Source organism: Neoarius graeffei, chromosome 5 (genome assembly GCF_027579695.1).
Source record: "Neoarius graeffei isolate fNeoGra1 chromosome 5, fNeoGra1.pri, whole genome shotgun sequence".
Taxonomy (NCBI): domain Eukaryota; kingdom Metazoa; phylum Chordata; class Actinopteri; order Siluriformes; family Ariidae; genus Neoarius; species Neoarius graeffei.
The window spans coordinates 29,915,766-29,931,703 of NC_083573.1; the positions used below are offsets into that span (position 1 = coordinate 29,915,766).

Here is a 15,938-nt window from a genome sequence, read left to right on the forward strand (position 1 = left end):
TCACTCCGCCCTGAACAGTGAGTGCCCTCTGGAGGGTGCGCACTCCGGCCCTGCGCAGCTCACAGAGCGCGCGAGTGAAGCGCACGAGCAGTGATTCGGGACTGAGCCGCTGTGTGTGTGATCTCAGTGCATATCGGGCATGCGCAAGTCACTCACCACTTGCAAGTAGAGGGATGGCAAGCCTAAAGACAATTATAACTACACAATGGGCAGTATTTGCACCTTACCATGAACAACATTAAGAATGACAAAGCAAAGCATTATATTCATACTTTTATACTCTTTAATGAAAAACAAAAAGGTGATACAAGGCGGAAACAATAGCAGGACGTGAAGTCCGCGCCGTTTTTCAGCAGTCGCGTCACATGACCAACGTGGCATGAACAATGCCAGCGAATCAGGAAGGTGGATGTCACAGTGACGTTGTCCAATGATGACGTCAGCTAGAGCTCAGCACTGCGTTTCCTCGTATCTCAATGTTTACACAGCACCGGATCAGATACGAACTGGGTTGAATACGTGGGCCCTGGTGGATTCAAGTTGTTCCGCCTGTGGAGTCATTTCCCGGCGTTTTAATGTGAACGGACAGTGCATCCGCGACGAAAACAAGACGGATACGGTCTAATGTAAACACCACCTAAGACTACAGTATTTTGGACTCAACTCCAACATTGACCCAATATTGTCACTTCAATATAACTAATGAGGGCCTGAGTCAATATGTGTAAATACAGAGTCTCTATCCTGGCATTTAAAAAAAAAAAAACATTTTCATAATACAAACATGGAATCAAATTTAGGCAAAAAAATTGTGAAAACTGGGAAACAAAGGATCTAGAATTATTAAATATGAATACACTTACCAAACCAAACAGTTCTAGGGACTTATTTGAGAGAAACTACCCACTGGGAAGCTCCCCCAAGAACTACATAGTTTCAAAGGCTTATTTTCTGTTTGCATTCGCATCACCAGTAAGAACGCTGAACTGACATATGCCAGCTTGCGAGCGTGACGTTAGCAGGAAATGTTCGCGGAGAGTTTTATATTTTGCTTAGATGTGTCAAAATTGCGCTGTATTTCCTCCATCACATATCCACGGCTTTCCTGCAAGAGACAATGGGGGTCACCATGACACCCGCCTCTCCCGGATGCCGGTCTTTGGTTTCCGGTTTATCCAAGCAGCTGATGCTGAGGAAACCGAACATAGCTGAGCGGAGCTAGCTATGACAATCATGTTTCAGTCAGATGATAACGTTTTTTTAAATTGTCTTTTTCTGGTTCAACATGTGCTGTCGTCAGTGCACAAACAACTTGCAAAAGCTTAAAGATTTTCTGAATGGAATCTGTTTCGAGCCCAAACAGACTCGCAAGACGTGTTGTCTAGCACCATACGCTCATAATCTGTACATGCGATTTCTGTCTTTCCACTAACCACTGCATTTTAGACCTGAATCAACAACATTAATTCTGTGTAATTGTTGTTTAGATATTGTACATTATTCAAACATTACGCTACGATAGTTATTTAGCTGACGTTTTTATTCAAAGCGACTAACAATAAGTGCATGTAGCCAAGAGAATCCAAGAGCGACCAGTGCTGAAGTACTAGTGTAAACATAGAGCCTACAAATACCATCCAATATCTAGAATGATCAGGGTAGTTAAGAAGTTGAAGTTTGGACAAATACATAGACAAGGAATGATTTAAGTACAGTATGGCATGTTTATTGTTTCCAAAGTTTGATAGCATCTGCATTAAAATGGTTAGCGTATGCTTTTCTTACCTAGCTTTTGCTTCTTGAGCCTATACAGTGGTGCTTGAAAGTTTGTGAACCCTTTAGAATTTTCTATATTTCTGCATAAATATGACCTAAAACATCATCAGATTTTCACACAAGTCCTAAAAGTAGATAAAGAGAACCCAGTTAAACAAATGAGACAAAAATATTATACTTGGTCATTTATTTACTGAGGAAAATGATCCAATATTACATATCTGTGAGTGGCAAAAGTACAGGCATGTGAAAAAATTAGGACACCTCATGAAATCCTGTGTATTTTAAAATATATTTGGACATATGGGTATTTAATGTAAATTTTAATTAAAATGAGGGATCCAAGTAATATAACTAAACAATAAAAAAATAAGAAAAGCCTTTTTAAAACTTTCTGTAAAATTTAATTAAAAAATAATGCAATTTCTGGTGAGGAATAAATTAGGACACCCCCCTATATTATCCCTCTTAAAATGTTGAAAATCCCAAACAGGTGCATCACGTCAGGTGCACATGATTAGTACATCGTTACCCAGCATTTGAATGGAGCCTTGCCCTATTTAAACCTCAAATTTAGTTTGGTGTGGCCCTGACAGTTGGGATGTTGAGGTGAGCGCCATGGTGAGGTCTAAAGAGCTTCCTGATGCCCTCAGAAAGAAGATTGTGGCCGCTTACGACTCTGGTAAAGGATTCAAAAAGATTTCAAAAGCATTTAACATTAGCCATTCCACCATTCGCAAAATTATTTACAAGTGGAGGACATTTAAAACAACTGCCACCATGCCAAGATCTGGCCGTCCGAGCAAGTTTACCCCAAGAGCAGAACGCAAGATGGTCAAAGAGGTCCTGAAAAATCCTAAAGTGTCATCAAGGGAATTACAGCAGGTTCTGGCAACTGTCAATGTGAAAGTGCACGACTCTACCATCAGAAAGAGACTGCACAAGTGTGACTTGCATGGGAGGTGTGCAAGGAAGAAACCTTTGCTCTCTAAAAAAAACATCAAGGCCAGACTGAAGTTTGCCAGAGAGAACATAGACAAAGACCACGACTTCTGGAATAAGGTTCTTTGGACAGATGAGTCTAAAATTGAATTATTTGGACACCAGAACAGAAGACATGTTTGGCGTAAACCAAATACAGCCTTCCAAGAAAAGAACCTCATACCAACTGTAAAGCATGGAGGGGGCAGTGTCATGGTTTGGGGATGCTTTGCTGCAGCAGGACCTGGCCAACTCACCATCATAGAATCCACCATGAATTCTACTGTGTATCAGAGGGTGCTTGAAGAAAATGTGAAACCATCTGTCAAAAAATTAAAGCTGAAGCGTAACTGGATACTGCAACAAGACAATGACCCAAAGCATACCAGCAAATCCACCAAGGACTGGCTAAAAAAGAAGAAGTGGAGAGTCCTGGAATGGCCAAGTCAAAGCCCTGATCTTAATCCCATCGAAATGCTGTGGGGTGACTTGAAACGGGCTGTACATGCAAGACACCCCTCAAACATCTCACAGCTAAAAGAATTCTGCATTGAGGAGTGGGCCAAACTTTCTCCTGATCGATGTCAGAGACTGGTAAAAGGCTACAAAATGCGTCTCGTTGAAGTTATATCAGCCAAAGGGGGCAACACTAGCTACTAGGGGGTAGGGTGTCCTAACTTTTTCCTCCATTGAAATACATACTTTATTTTTTTTCTTTTTTTGGATTTGTCAAACAATGTTCATTTTTGTTGTTAAATTGCAATCAAATCACTTTCTTTTTGAAAAATACATAAAAACATGCCTGGATATTGGTATGTGTACCATTTCTAAATAAAAAGCTGATTATTTAATGGGGTGTCCTAATTTTCTCACATGCCTGTATGTGAACCTCTAGGATTAGCAGTTAATTTGAAGGTGAAATTAGAGTCGGGTGTTTTCAATCAATGGGATGACAATCAGGTGTGAGTGGGCGCCCTGTTTTATTTAAAGAACAGGGATCTATCAAAGTCTGATCTTCACAACACATGTTTGTGGAAGTGTATCATGGCACGAACAAAGGAGATTTCTGAGGACCTCAGAGAAAGCATTGTTGATGCTCATCAGGCTGGAAAAGGTTACAAAACCATCTCTAAAGAGTTTGGACTCCACCAATCCACAGTCAGACAGACTGTGTACAAATGGAGGAAATTCAAGACCATTGTTACCCTCCCCAGGAGTGGTCGACCAACAAAGATCACTCCAAGAGCAAGGCATGTAATAGTTGGCGAGGTCACAAAGGACCCTAGGGTAACTTCTAAGCAACCAAAGGCCTCTCTCACGTTGGCTAATGTTAATGTTCATGAGTCCACCATCAGGAGAACACTGAACAACAATGGTGTGCATGGCAGGGTTGCAAGGAGAAAGCCACTGCACTCCAAAAAGAACATTGCTGCTCGTCTGCAGTTTGCTAAAGATCACATGGACAAGCCAGAAGGCCACTGGAAAAATGTTTTGTGGACGGATGAGACCAAAATAGAACTTTTTGGTTTCAATGAGAAGTGTCATGTTTGGAGAAAGGAAAACACTGCATTCCAGCATAAGAACCTTATCCCATCTGTGAAACATGGTGGTGGTAGTATCATGGTTTGGGCCTGTTTTGCTGCATCTGGGTCAGGATGGCTTGCTATCATTGATGGAACAATGAATTCTGAATTATACCACCGAATTCTAATGGAAAATATCAGGACATCTGTCCATGAACTGAATCTCAAGAGAAGGTGAGTCATGCAACAAGACAACGACCCTAAGCACACAAGTTGTTCTACCAAAGAATGGTTAAAGAAGAATAAAGTTAATGTTGTGGAATGGCCAAGTCAAAGTCCTGACCTTAATCCAATCGAAATGTTGTGGAAGGACCTGAAGCGAGCAGTTCATGTGAGGAAACCCATCAACATCCTAGAGTTGAAGCTGTTCTGTACGGAGGAACGGGCTAAAATTCCTCCAAGCCGGTGTGCAGGACTGATCAACAGTTACTGGAAACGTTTAGTTGCAGTTATTGCTGCACAAGGGGGTCACACCAGATACTGAAAGCAAAGGTTCACATACTTTTGCCACTCACAGATATGTAATATTGGATCATTTTCTTCAATAAATAAATGACCAAGTTTCATATTTTTGTCTCATTTGTTTAACTGGGTTCTCTTTATCTACTTTTAGGACTTGTGTGAAAATCTGATGATGTTTTAGGTCATATTTATGCAGAAATATAGAAAATTCTGAAGGGTTCACAAACTTTCAAGCACCACTGTACATATTGAAACTGAGCCTATATGGTATTTGGCAAATGCTTTTGTCCAAAGCAACTTACAGTATATAAACACTACATTATTAGTAAACCAATACAATAATACAATCGCTCTACTCTGACACAGCTAACCTTCCAGATGCATGACTGCAGAATTTCCCCTTTTTTTGCTCTGGCTCGGCTCAACCTCAGCTTTTAAGCAAACAAACTCGCCGCCCTCTCTTTTACACATAATTTTGCCAATTTTATTATTGTGTAGATAATTGTACGCCTCCATGCTTTTGTAGTTCCTTAGCTCCTCGCCATCAATGCCCTCGCTAAGAATAAAATAATTGACATTGTCAGCGTAGCTGACGTTGGGCCACAACTTCATGTTGTCTGTCTGTTCCGTGAGGGTAGACGGATGGGGCACTTTGATCGTATTATCCCCAGAGCACATCAGAAAATCAGACCTGTGTAAACATCTTTTAGTCATCTTTGAGCTTACCTACATGGCAGTTAGCATTAGCTACAAACATAAACACAATGGAGCGGAAGAAAGATACCGACTTCCGTAATGATGCAGCAATGAATCATGGGAAAGGTCAGAGTTCGGGAAAGTTTTGGATAGGCTCAATAAAGCCTGGACTTCACTCTCAGTCCATTTTTTTTAACGCTAACCTTAAGAGCTGTTGTTTACATGGCTGACATTTTACACAGATTTTTAAAAATGGTGGTTACGGGCAGTGTTCGTCCAATCAACATACACCTTGCGTCTGGACCAATCAACATACACTTATGTCACTCATGGTTTCTCTTGTGCTAGGAGAGAACCTACACTGAAATTGGAGCTAAAAAAGTCCCTCAAAACGGTGTTCTAAAAATTACAGTCATTCCCAGTTGCTGCAGTACAGACACCCAAAAAGGAGGAACTTCCTCCAGCAGTTTCATCTCTCATTATCTGTAGCCGCTTTATCCTTCTACAGGGTCACAGGCAAGCTGGAGCCTATCCCAGCTGGCTACGGGCGAAAGGCAGGGTACACCCTGGACAAGTCGCCAGGTCATCACAGGGCTGACACATAGACACAGACAACCATTCACACTCACATTCACACCTACGGTCAATTTAGAGTCACCAGTTAACCTAACCTGCATGTCTTTGGACTGTGGGGGAAACCGGAGCACCCGGAGGAAACCCACGCGGACACGGGGAGAACATGCAAACTCCGCACAGAAAGGCCCTCGCCGGCCACTGGGCTCGAACCCAGACCTTCTTGCTGTGAGGCGACAGCGCTAACCAGTACACCACCGTGCCGCCCCACCTTTAATAATATGGCTTAGAAATACAATATATACATACAAGACTTTACAACATGGAAGGATTTCTAAAACAAAAAGTGTCTATACATTGCCTGGGGTAACATCACAACAAAACAGACATGAACACGGGCATAAACAAGGGGTGATGAAGATATTTGATGATGCACTGTATCATTTAAAATAGGTACTCTGCTATGGCATATTGCATTTATATAAACTGTTTTCCTAACCTAACCTTTGTTTTTGTTTTTTTTTCCTCATTTAGACAGTATATGACCAGTACTTCATTACTCTCTACAATATTGTGTATACATCATTGCCTGTTTTGGCTATGGGGATCTTTGACCAGGTATTCTCACTACAAAGAAATAACTCTTGTAGAAATCATGATTGCAACGATCTTAGCAATCATGAAATTTGCATCATCCTTTTTCCCCCCAGGACGTCCCCGAACAGCGCAGTCTGGAGTGCCCGAAATTGTATGAGCCAGGTCAACTAAACCTGCTCTTTAATAAGCGTGAGTTCTTCATTTGCATCACTCAAGGAATCTACACCTCTGTAGTGCTGTTCTTTGTGCCGTATGGTGTTCTTTCACGGGCCACGCAGAACAACGGTGTTCCACTCGCTGACTATCAGACCTTCGCTGTCACCACCGCCACAGCCCTCGTCATCGTCGTCAGCGTCCAGGTCAGTTAAGACATTCTTCAGCTGATCTGAATCATCAAATTAGCTTTTTAAACACCAAGGTAAAAGTATAACCAAAGATATTCTGATATTCTATAACAAATTGTCATCCAAATTCTCCCCGATTTATTAATGGGGGAGAACACTGGCCACTTTATTAGACACACCTACCTTGTTGGTGCAGGTTGGAGAGATGCTTGTTATTTGTCTTCATCAGTGTTTAGTTTATGACCGCTGGATATTTTTGGTTTGTGGATATCGAAGTGTTTTTAAAATCACCGGTAATGCTGCCAATTTTTGTAGTAATGCCACAGAAACTGTCACTGAGAATGGTGCTGAGAAGGGTGTATCATATAGTGAGGGGAAATACGGTAGGTATTTGGGCACTTTTGTTTTTGTTATTTAATATACTTTCAGGGCATGTGTCTTGAATAACATGGCTTAGAAATATAATATATACATGCAAGACTTAAAAAAAAATAATGATAATGTCTATACATTGCCTGGGGAACATCACAGCAGAACAGACACACATCACACAGTGCATATATACAGGTATGTGTCGACTTACGACTGCGTTTGGTTACGACTGACTGGTCGTAAACCGATCTGGTCGTAAGTCAGCCTATGTTAAATGAACGTAAGTATATTGTGATGTGTAATGATATTGTAATCATCTTAAAGTCTTATTTTTTCAACATTTTCTTATTTCATTACCGTGGCTCATTATTTGGTTTAAGTCAAACACTGCATACTACACTGCGTACAGTACAATTCGTTTAATACGTGCAAAACAAAAAAACAAAATACGAAATACAGGTGTGAAAAATAGAAAACATTTTAGTTTGAAACATACCAAAATACAAATGTAAAACATAGCAAAATACAAAACTTAGTGACCGCTGGCATCACTGGTGCTTGGCTGTGGGTCGTCTACGTCATCATCAGCTGTTGCAGCGCTCGGGCTGGCGGGAGGATTTGCTCGTTTCATAAACCAGGAGCTGGGGCGGAAACTGTTGTACGTGGCGAGAGGCTGGATGCTGGGCGCTGTCAGGAGCTGGGGCGGAAACTGTCGTGCGCTCAGCTAGCTCAGCTGGGAAACACTTGCCAGTCATAACCAGACGGTCGTAAAGTCGATCGGTCATAAGTTGCATAGGTCGTAAATCGACGACTACCTGTGTGTGTGTGTATATATATATATATATATATATATATATATATATATATATGTGGGTGCAATTGGTAATTGAGTGATCAATCTCATTAAATCAGTCATTGAATCAGTCTCATTAATTAATACCATTAATTTTGATGCTTAATAATAAATTACCAAACAGCTAAATTATGGTATATTCCAAATTATTATGATCACTTACCGTATTACATAACTCATATGCACCTTGGAATTCTTTGAGAGTGGGTACTTCAAAAATATTGGTACACACAGTTTCAATAATAAATGAATTTATGATAAAGATAAAAATGGATAATAGCAGTTGGAATCATTATATACAAATATGATATGGTGTGTGTGTGTGTGAGAGAGAGGCCTTATGACCACGTGTTTCTAAGTACAGCAAGAGAGTTAGCTTTAGTTGCTAATTGAGATGTGTTGGCCATGTGTGGAGACACAGATTAGCCTTGTGTCACTAGCTAAGACAAAGGAATGCTAGCTAAGGTGTGTTTGTGTGTGGCCACGTGGCCTGCCTGACAAAGAGTTAGCCTGTGTGTGGCCTAAACAAAGGTTAGCCTAGCTTGCTAACGAGACAAAGGAATTAGCCGTGTGTTTAGCTAAGGTGTGCTTGTGAGGCCTGTGGCCACGTGTTTCTAAGTAACAAAGGACTAGCCAGTAGCTAACCCACTAGCTCATAACACTACTAAATCCACTGAAATCTTAAGTCAAAATGTGTAATAAGGAAATTGAGGATGTTAGTAAGGAATAGAGAAGCATGCACAGCCTATCTATTAAACAATGAGAGATTAACAAAATAGAACAATCATCCATTCGACACGCTGCGTGTCTACAGTGTAAACAATTAAACCGTTCCTGAGTTTAAATTCACACTACTTCAATAAAACTAATTCCTAAGACTAGTTTTGCCCAAATGCCAGTCTCTTACTTCAGTATCTTGCTTCTACGCGAGATTATGAGATGTTCCGAGACTTTTGGAGTTTCACCGTTGTGAAGCACGTGAGTCGCTTCCGTGGAAGGCAGAGGATTTCTTGGTCCGACGCGTGGTCGCTCATGATGAAAAGAAATTCTCTGATCAGACAATGTGCACAGCTTTTTAATTAGAAGGATCCGGTCACTTCTAAACTTTAAATGAACTGTTCCGGGCTGCAATTCGTAACGTTACTATAATAGACAAACAAAACCTGTTGTAGCTCAACCAAGAGAGAGATAGCACGATTTAAATGGTTCTACCATGGCCAAGGGTAAACAAAAACCGTGTTGAATCGTATTCTCGGGAGAAAGACGTCTTTTCTTGGGTTTTCTGGTGCGGGGTATCTCTTTGTGTCCAGATGGCTTGACATCCAAGACGAGAGAGAGAGAAGAAGTCCTCCTTGTGTCCGTGTTGAATTCATGGCGCCAAAAGAGACCGAGTTGGAAGTTTCCGGGTTACTTATTCCTTCATGGAGGATGTGACGTAGGTGATCCCGCCCAGGCGTGACGTAGGTCAACGCGGAAGTTGGCTGATGGGAAGTGTAGTTCTTAAAGGGACTGTACCTACACACACACACACACATACATACACACACATATACACATTTTATATATATATATATATATATATATATATATATATATATATATATCATATATCTATCTATATATATATATATATATATATATATATATATATATATATACACCTCATATCTTCGCACCACCATGTAATATACATGTGTACATATAGGAAGGGAGAGAGAGGATATTACATGGTTATCTTCTCATGTTGAAAAATATATCACTCATTTGCTTCACTCACTCATGATGTATCCATTCACTACTCAAAGTTAAACTTCGTGCCACGTGTAATGTTCTTTATGTTACATGGACACATGTAACATAAAATTTGATATGAGCTGCGATAGGTAGCCAGTGCAAGTTGGCAAGCAGAGGGGTAACATGGGAAGAATGAGGGAGGTTGTCTGTGAAGATTCTCAGTCATCCAGGTCATAGTAAACTGCGGGTGGTAAAAGAGAGCAACTGGACTTGCTTGAAGATTCTTGAAGACGTTTCACCTCTCATCCGAAAGGCTTCTTCACTTCTGTCTGACTAATAGGGAGTATCAAGTATTTATCCTCTCATGGATGAAAAGCAATCCTAAGGTGTCATTGAGTCATCCTGTTGGTGTGGGTCACTGGGGGCCGGGTGTGAACGGCCTAGAGAGTCGTTGGGATGATCAATGGATTGTTGGTTCTTTCTGTCCTCCTGTGAGTCACTGAAAACATTCATCAGCCACCTACAGTGCAGTCCTTAGCACACTTCCCAGACAACGAAATGCACACCAAAACCCAGCTGTTTTCAGTGACTCACAGGAGAACAGAGAGAACCAACAATCTTGGAACTTAGATAACCTTTATTGTCATTCAGTATGCAAAAAGTGTACACCAAACGAAATTTTGTTACAATTTGGCTCAGCACATAATTAAATATGAAGTGTATTAAATTAAATTATGCAATATTATAAAGTGCAATAGTATAAAGTGACCTGTGGAATTAGGAAATGTTCAAGTTATAAATAGAAGTTTAGAGTTTGGATTTGGAGTTCAGCAGTCTGGTGACCTGGGGGAAAAAGCTGTTACAGAACTTGGTGGTCCTGCATCGAATGCTGCAGAACCTCTTTCCAGAGGCCAGAGGGGAGAACAGTCCATAGTGAGGGTGTGAGGGGTCACTGATGATGTTACTGGCTCGAGACATGCAGCGCCTTGGTGTAATGTCCTGAATGGAGGGAAGAGAAGTCCCAATGATTTTCTCTGCTGTCCTCACCACTCTCCTTACATTCTTCCAGTCAGAGGCGCTGCAGCCTCCACACCACACAGAGATGCAGTTCTGAGAAAGCCAATAAGGAGAGTTGCAGTAGTCCAAACAGAAGAGGATTAGTGCTTGGACCAGGAGCTGAGTAGAGTAGGTGGTGAGGAAAGGGCGGATCCTTTGAATGTTGTAGAGGAGCAATCTACACATCTGGGTCACTGCAACGATGTTTGCTGAGGAGGAGAGTTCGTCATCGAACACGACCCCTAGGTTCTTCTCACTGGGTGAAGGTGACCTAGAGATATCCTACAGGGAGACGACAGTGTCCAGGGGTGGAGAGAATGGAGCAGGAATGTAGAGTACCTCCATCTTGCCTGGGTGAGCTTCAGGTGATGATTGTCCATCCAGCTCTGGATGTCATGTAGGCAAGCAGAGATGCGAGCGGAGATCTAGGTGTCAGAAGGTAGAAAAGAGAGAAACAGTTGGGTGTTGTCAGCATAGCAGTGGTAGGATAGACCATGAACAGAGATAATTGGGCCGAGAGACTGGGTGAGAAATATGTCACAATTTTGGTTCTCCTTGTCCCAGATGTAGCTCGTATGAAATATGAGTAGCATATTTCTCAGTAAAACACTCGTGTCCATATCAGGGTTCTAACTACCGTAGTGACTACATCAGCATAGTGGCACCAGTCATAGCAGCCGGGGGTTCTCACGGGTTCTCCATGCTCGGAGATGCATTCTAGTGCATTGCCTGGTACTTGCAGGCCTCCCTGAAAGTCACTCTTTTTTGGTATTATGAATACATTTTTTTGCCAAAAGTTGCTGTGATTTGTTTTTGATTGAAGACATTATAATTAATGTTCAACTATGTTGGTGACATATTTATGGAATAAGAGTAAAACCACCAGTTGATGTTCACCAAATGCCAGCTTTATTTTCAGCTTCAGCCATTCAATTACAATACATGACTATCCAGATCTAACTCAGGGACTGGCACGTATTGCATGTGTGGTGTGCAAGTGCCTCTTAACATGGATGGCACTTTACTGCAAACACCGCATAAGGAAGGAGGTAAACTGGACTAGCATGATCAGTGACAATCTCCACACAGAACTACTCAGGCAGCTGTGCACTGGGCGCTTACGTGGACAGGAGTGGCGTATGTCCAAATGTAGAACATTCGCATGGCGGAACACCGTCGCTGCCACATGCACTCAAAAAAGTAACTCACTGGATAAACTCAAATTGTGGGCAGGATTTCTATCCAACAGATATATGTAGCCCCAACGCAAACTAAGTACATCTATGCAATATTATTTGAGTTGGTCCAACTCATTTTTATCAAGTACAGCCAAAATAAATTAATTACATTAACTAAGTTAAATTGAGGGCGGCACGGTGGTGTAGTGGTTAGCGCTGTCGCCTCACAGCAAGAAGGTCCTGGGTTCGAGCCCCGGGGCCGGCGAGGGCCTTTCTGTGTGGAGTTTGCATGTTCTCCCCGTGTCCGCGTGGGTTTCCTCCGGGTGCTCCGGTTTCCCCCACAGTCCAAAGACATGCAGGTTAGGTTAACTGGTGACTCTAAATTGACCGTAGGTGTGAATGTGAGTGTGAATGGTTGTCTGTGTCTATGTGTCAGCCCTGTGATGACCTGGCGACTTGTCCAGGGTGTACCCCGCCTTTCGCCCGTAGTCAGCTGGGATAGGCTCCAGCTTGCCTGCGACCCTGTAGAAGGATAAAGCGGCTAGAGATAATGAGATGAGATGAAGTTAAATTGATTTACATTCGTCCAACTCAAACTAATAATTAATCTGAAATTAAATAAGGCAAAAATCTTTTTCATTTGACCCCTGTTGTGCCTACTTGGCTCAAAATAAGCACAACATAAAGGGAGTCCACACCGTTGTTCGGGTTAAATAGTATTTTATTTAGACATAATTAAGAAATAAAAAATAATAAGCATTTAAAGGAAAATAATAAAGCACTGGTTGGCCCGTGCAGGGCCTCCATGGCGCAAAACAAGAATTACCCAAACCGAAAGCCCCAATAGCCACCTAGCGAACACTGAATGGCCATGTATTTGAACTGTCACGGCTGACTAGACCAGGTGTTACAGTACCAGACAGCTCCCCCTTTGGACTGGAGGCAGACCCAGACAAGTTCAAGTTCATTATATGGGGAAGGAGTGAGCATTCTCAGCAAGGCAAAGCCAGGCATGACATCACTCCCCCCAAAAGACAGAGACCCATATAAGGGACTCTGTTCACCTTATGACTAAATAAATCAAAATCCAAAACTAAACCAAATAACACAAAAACTAACCCATTCTTTTAACCATTTTTTTCAAATTACAATTACCATTCTTTTTTTTTTCAACTTTTCTTTTACCATTACCATTATTTATCACCATATATACATGTTCTTTACCATTAACATTATTTTAAACAATTCTCTTTTTTTTTGACTATTTTGACCAGTTTTAATACCCCCCCCCCCACACACACACACCCCACACTCACAACAACATGGACCACAATCACCCTTCCCCCCAAAAAAATTCTCCATCCCTGCCTTCCTTCCAGCAAATCCCGGCGCCTGGACGGCAATTTAAGAATGGAAAAAAACAGGAAATAGATAGAAAGAATTTGAGACAGGGGAAGAAACCATACATGCCTTAACCATCCTCAGGGGCCCGAGACAATGCATCAGCTGCAACATTGTCAGACCCTTTAATATGTCTTATGGACAAGTTGTAAGACTGCAGAAAAACAGCCCAGCGCATCAAGCGCTGGTTAGTGTTCTGCAGTGAGGACAGAAAAGTGAGGGGATTGTGGTCAGACAAAATGACCACAGGGTGCACCCCACCACCAACACAGACGTCAAAATATTGGAGCGCCCATACCAAGGCCAGGGCCTCCTTCTCTATGGTGGAGTAGTTAAATTGGTGACAGTTAAATTTTCTAGAAAAATAGCAAACCAGCCTGTCTACTCCATCCTCATCCTTTTGGAGGAGAACTCCTCCTGCTCCTACTTGACTAACGTCTACCTGCAGCAGGAACAGCTCCTCCAACTTAGGTGCAGACTAGAGGTCTGCGCGGGTCGGACTTTTCAGTCCCGCTCCCGCCCGCGCCCACAAAAAAATTATGATTTTCAGTCCCGCTCCCACCCGCGCCTGCCACATTTTATCCCGCTCCCGCCCGCAAATCCCGCATGATGCAGACGTTCGCGTTATTTCTCAAGAAAGTTTTTGTCTTGACACAGCGTGATGGTGCCCCGCCCCCTACTTTGAGTGGATTTGAGCATAAATATCTACAGCTCACGTTCGTTATTATTTACCTTCTTTCTGAATTCAGCATGTAGTGTCTCTAATAATAATTAGTGCTGTCAAGCAATTAAAATATCTAATCGCGAATCGCACATTTTTATCACATGAGAAACCATTGTAATTCTCTGATCAGCATAAAAAAGTGAATGGGCTTGCTTTGTACCAATGGTGTTTCTTCTTTTTTTTTTTATTGCAAAGCAGAGCTAGTAAGAGAAGTGAATTGATTTACTTGTTGCGTTAGTCTACAACTTTAATCAGAGAGACAGATTACACAGTGACGGTAGGCTTGACTCAATGCTATCCCAGAAATCCTTCCTGTAATATGCAAATTTGGCTGTCCAATCAGAGGCGGCCAAATTTGCATATTACAGGAAGGATTTCTGGGATAGCATTGAGTCAAGCCTACCGTCACTGTGTAATCTGTCTCTCTGAGTAAAATTGTAGACTAACTCAAGCAGTAAATCAATTCACTTCTCTTACTAGCTCTGCTTTGCAATAAAAAAAACAACAACAACAACAAACCACCATTGGTACAAAGCAAGCCCATTCACTTTTTTATGCTGATCAGAGAATTACAATGGTTTCTCATGTGATAAAAATGTGCGATTCGCGATTAAATATTTTAATCGCTTGACAGTACTAATTATTATTAGAGACACTACATAACTCAATACGTAACTCAAGCAGTAAATCACTTCACTCATGGTTCTCTTGCTAGCTGGGTGTGAACTGTGAGTCATTAGAGTGATCAAAGGATTTCCCGTTAGGGTGATCAATGGCAAATTTAAGATGCCATTCCTCACTCAATCTGGCAATCTGACTCTCTCTGTAAATTTAGGCATCTTAAAATGTTTTTATTAATGCCAAATAAAATATCCAGCACAAATTATATATGATAGACACAAATTAATAATTTATAAATTTTAGTTAGCGGGACTGCAGCTTATCACTGCTCCTGCCCGCGCCGCATATGTGCACTCCCGCCTGCGTGCGCATATGTGCACTTCCGGTCCCGCCCGCGCCCGCAATGAGCTTTCAAAATTTGTCCCGCACCGTACTGCTTTGCGGCGGGTCCCGCGAGTCCCGCGGGACTCCCGCGGGAGTGCAGGGCTCTAGTGCAGACAGGACTGGGGCAGAAGTCAAAAGGGATTTGGCATTCTCAAATGCTTGCTGACAATCAAGAGTCCAATTAAACTGAGATGAATCTTTCAACAAGTTTGTCAAAGGGGCAACAACAGATGAGAAATTATAGCAGAAATTTCTGTAATATCCTATCATACCTAAGAAACGCATTAATTCTTTTTTCGTTGCCGGACGTGGAAATTTGCCAATGGCCAAGACTTTGGCTCTTATCAGCCGCACTTTACCTTGACCAACTATTCTGCCAAGATACACCACTGTAGCCTGAGCAAACTCACACTTTGCTAAGTTTACAGTAAGATTGGCAGCGGCAACCGTTCAAAAGGCAAACAAATACGCACAAGATGGTCTTCCCATGTGTCAGAATGACACACCACATCATCAAGATACACAGCGCACCCCTCCAGTCCCGCAACGACCCGATTCATGAGCCGTTGGAAACTGGAGGGGGCGTTACGCAGCCTGAATGGC

At 42.0% G+C, this 15,938-nt stretch overlaps 1 protein-coding gene across 3 annotated transcripts in view; it reads left to right on the forward strand.

The window, feature by feature from the left end:
- Positions 1–15,938, forward strand: part of atp8b2 (ATPase phospholipid transporting 8B2) — a 173,593-nt gene that overhangs the window by 124,888 nt on the left and 32,767 nt on the right. For all 3 annotated transcript variants that reach the window (XM_060921500.1, XM_060921498.1, XM_060921499.1), the window contains 2 exons: positions 6,606–6,689; positions 6,782–7,027. In XM_060921500.1, the coding sequence (XP_060777483.1) occupies positions 6,606–6,689; positions 6,782–7,027 (330 nt within the window). The remainder of the gene's footprint in view (positions 1–6,605; positions 6,690–6,781; positions 7,028–15,938) is intronic.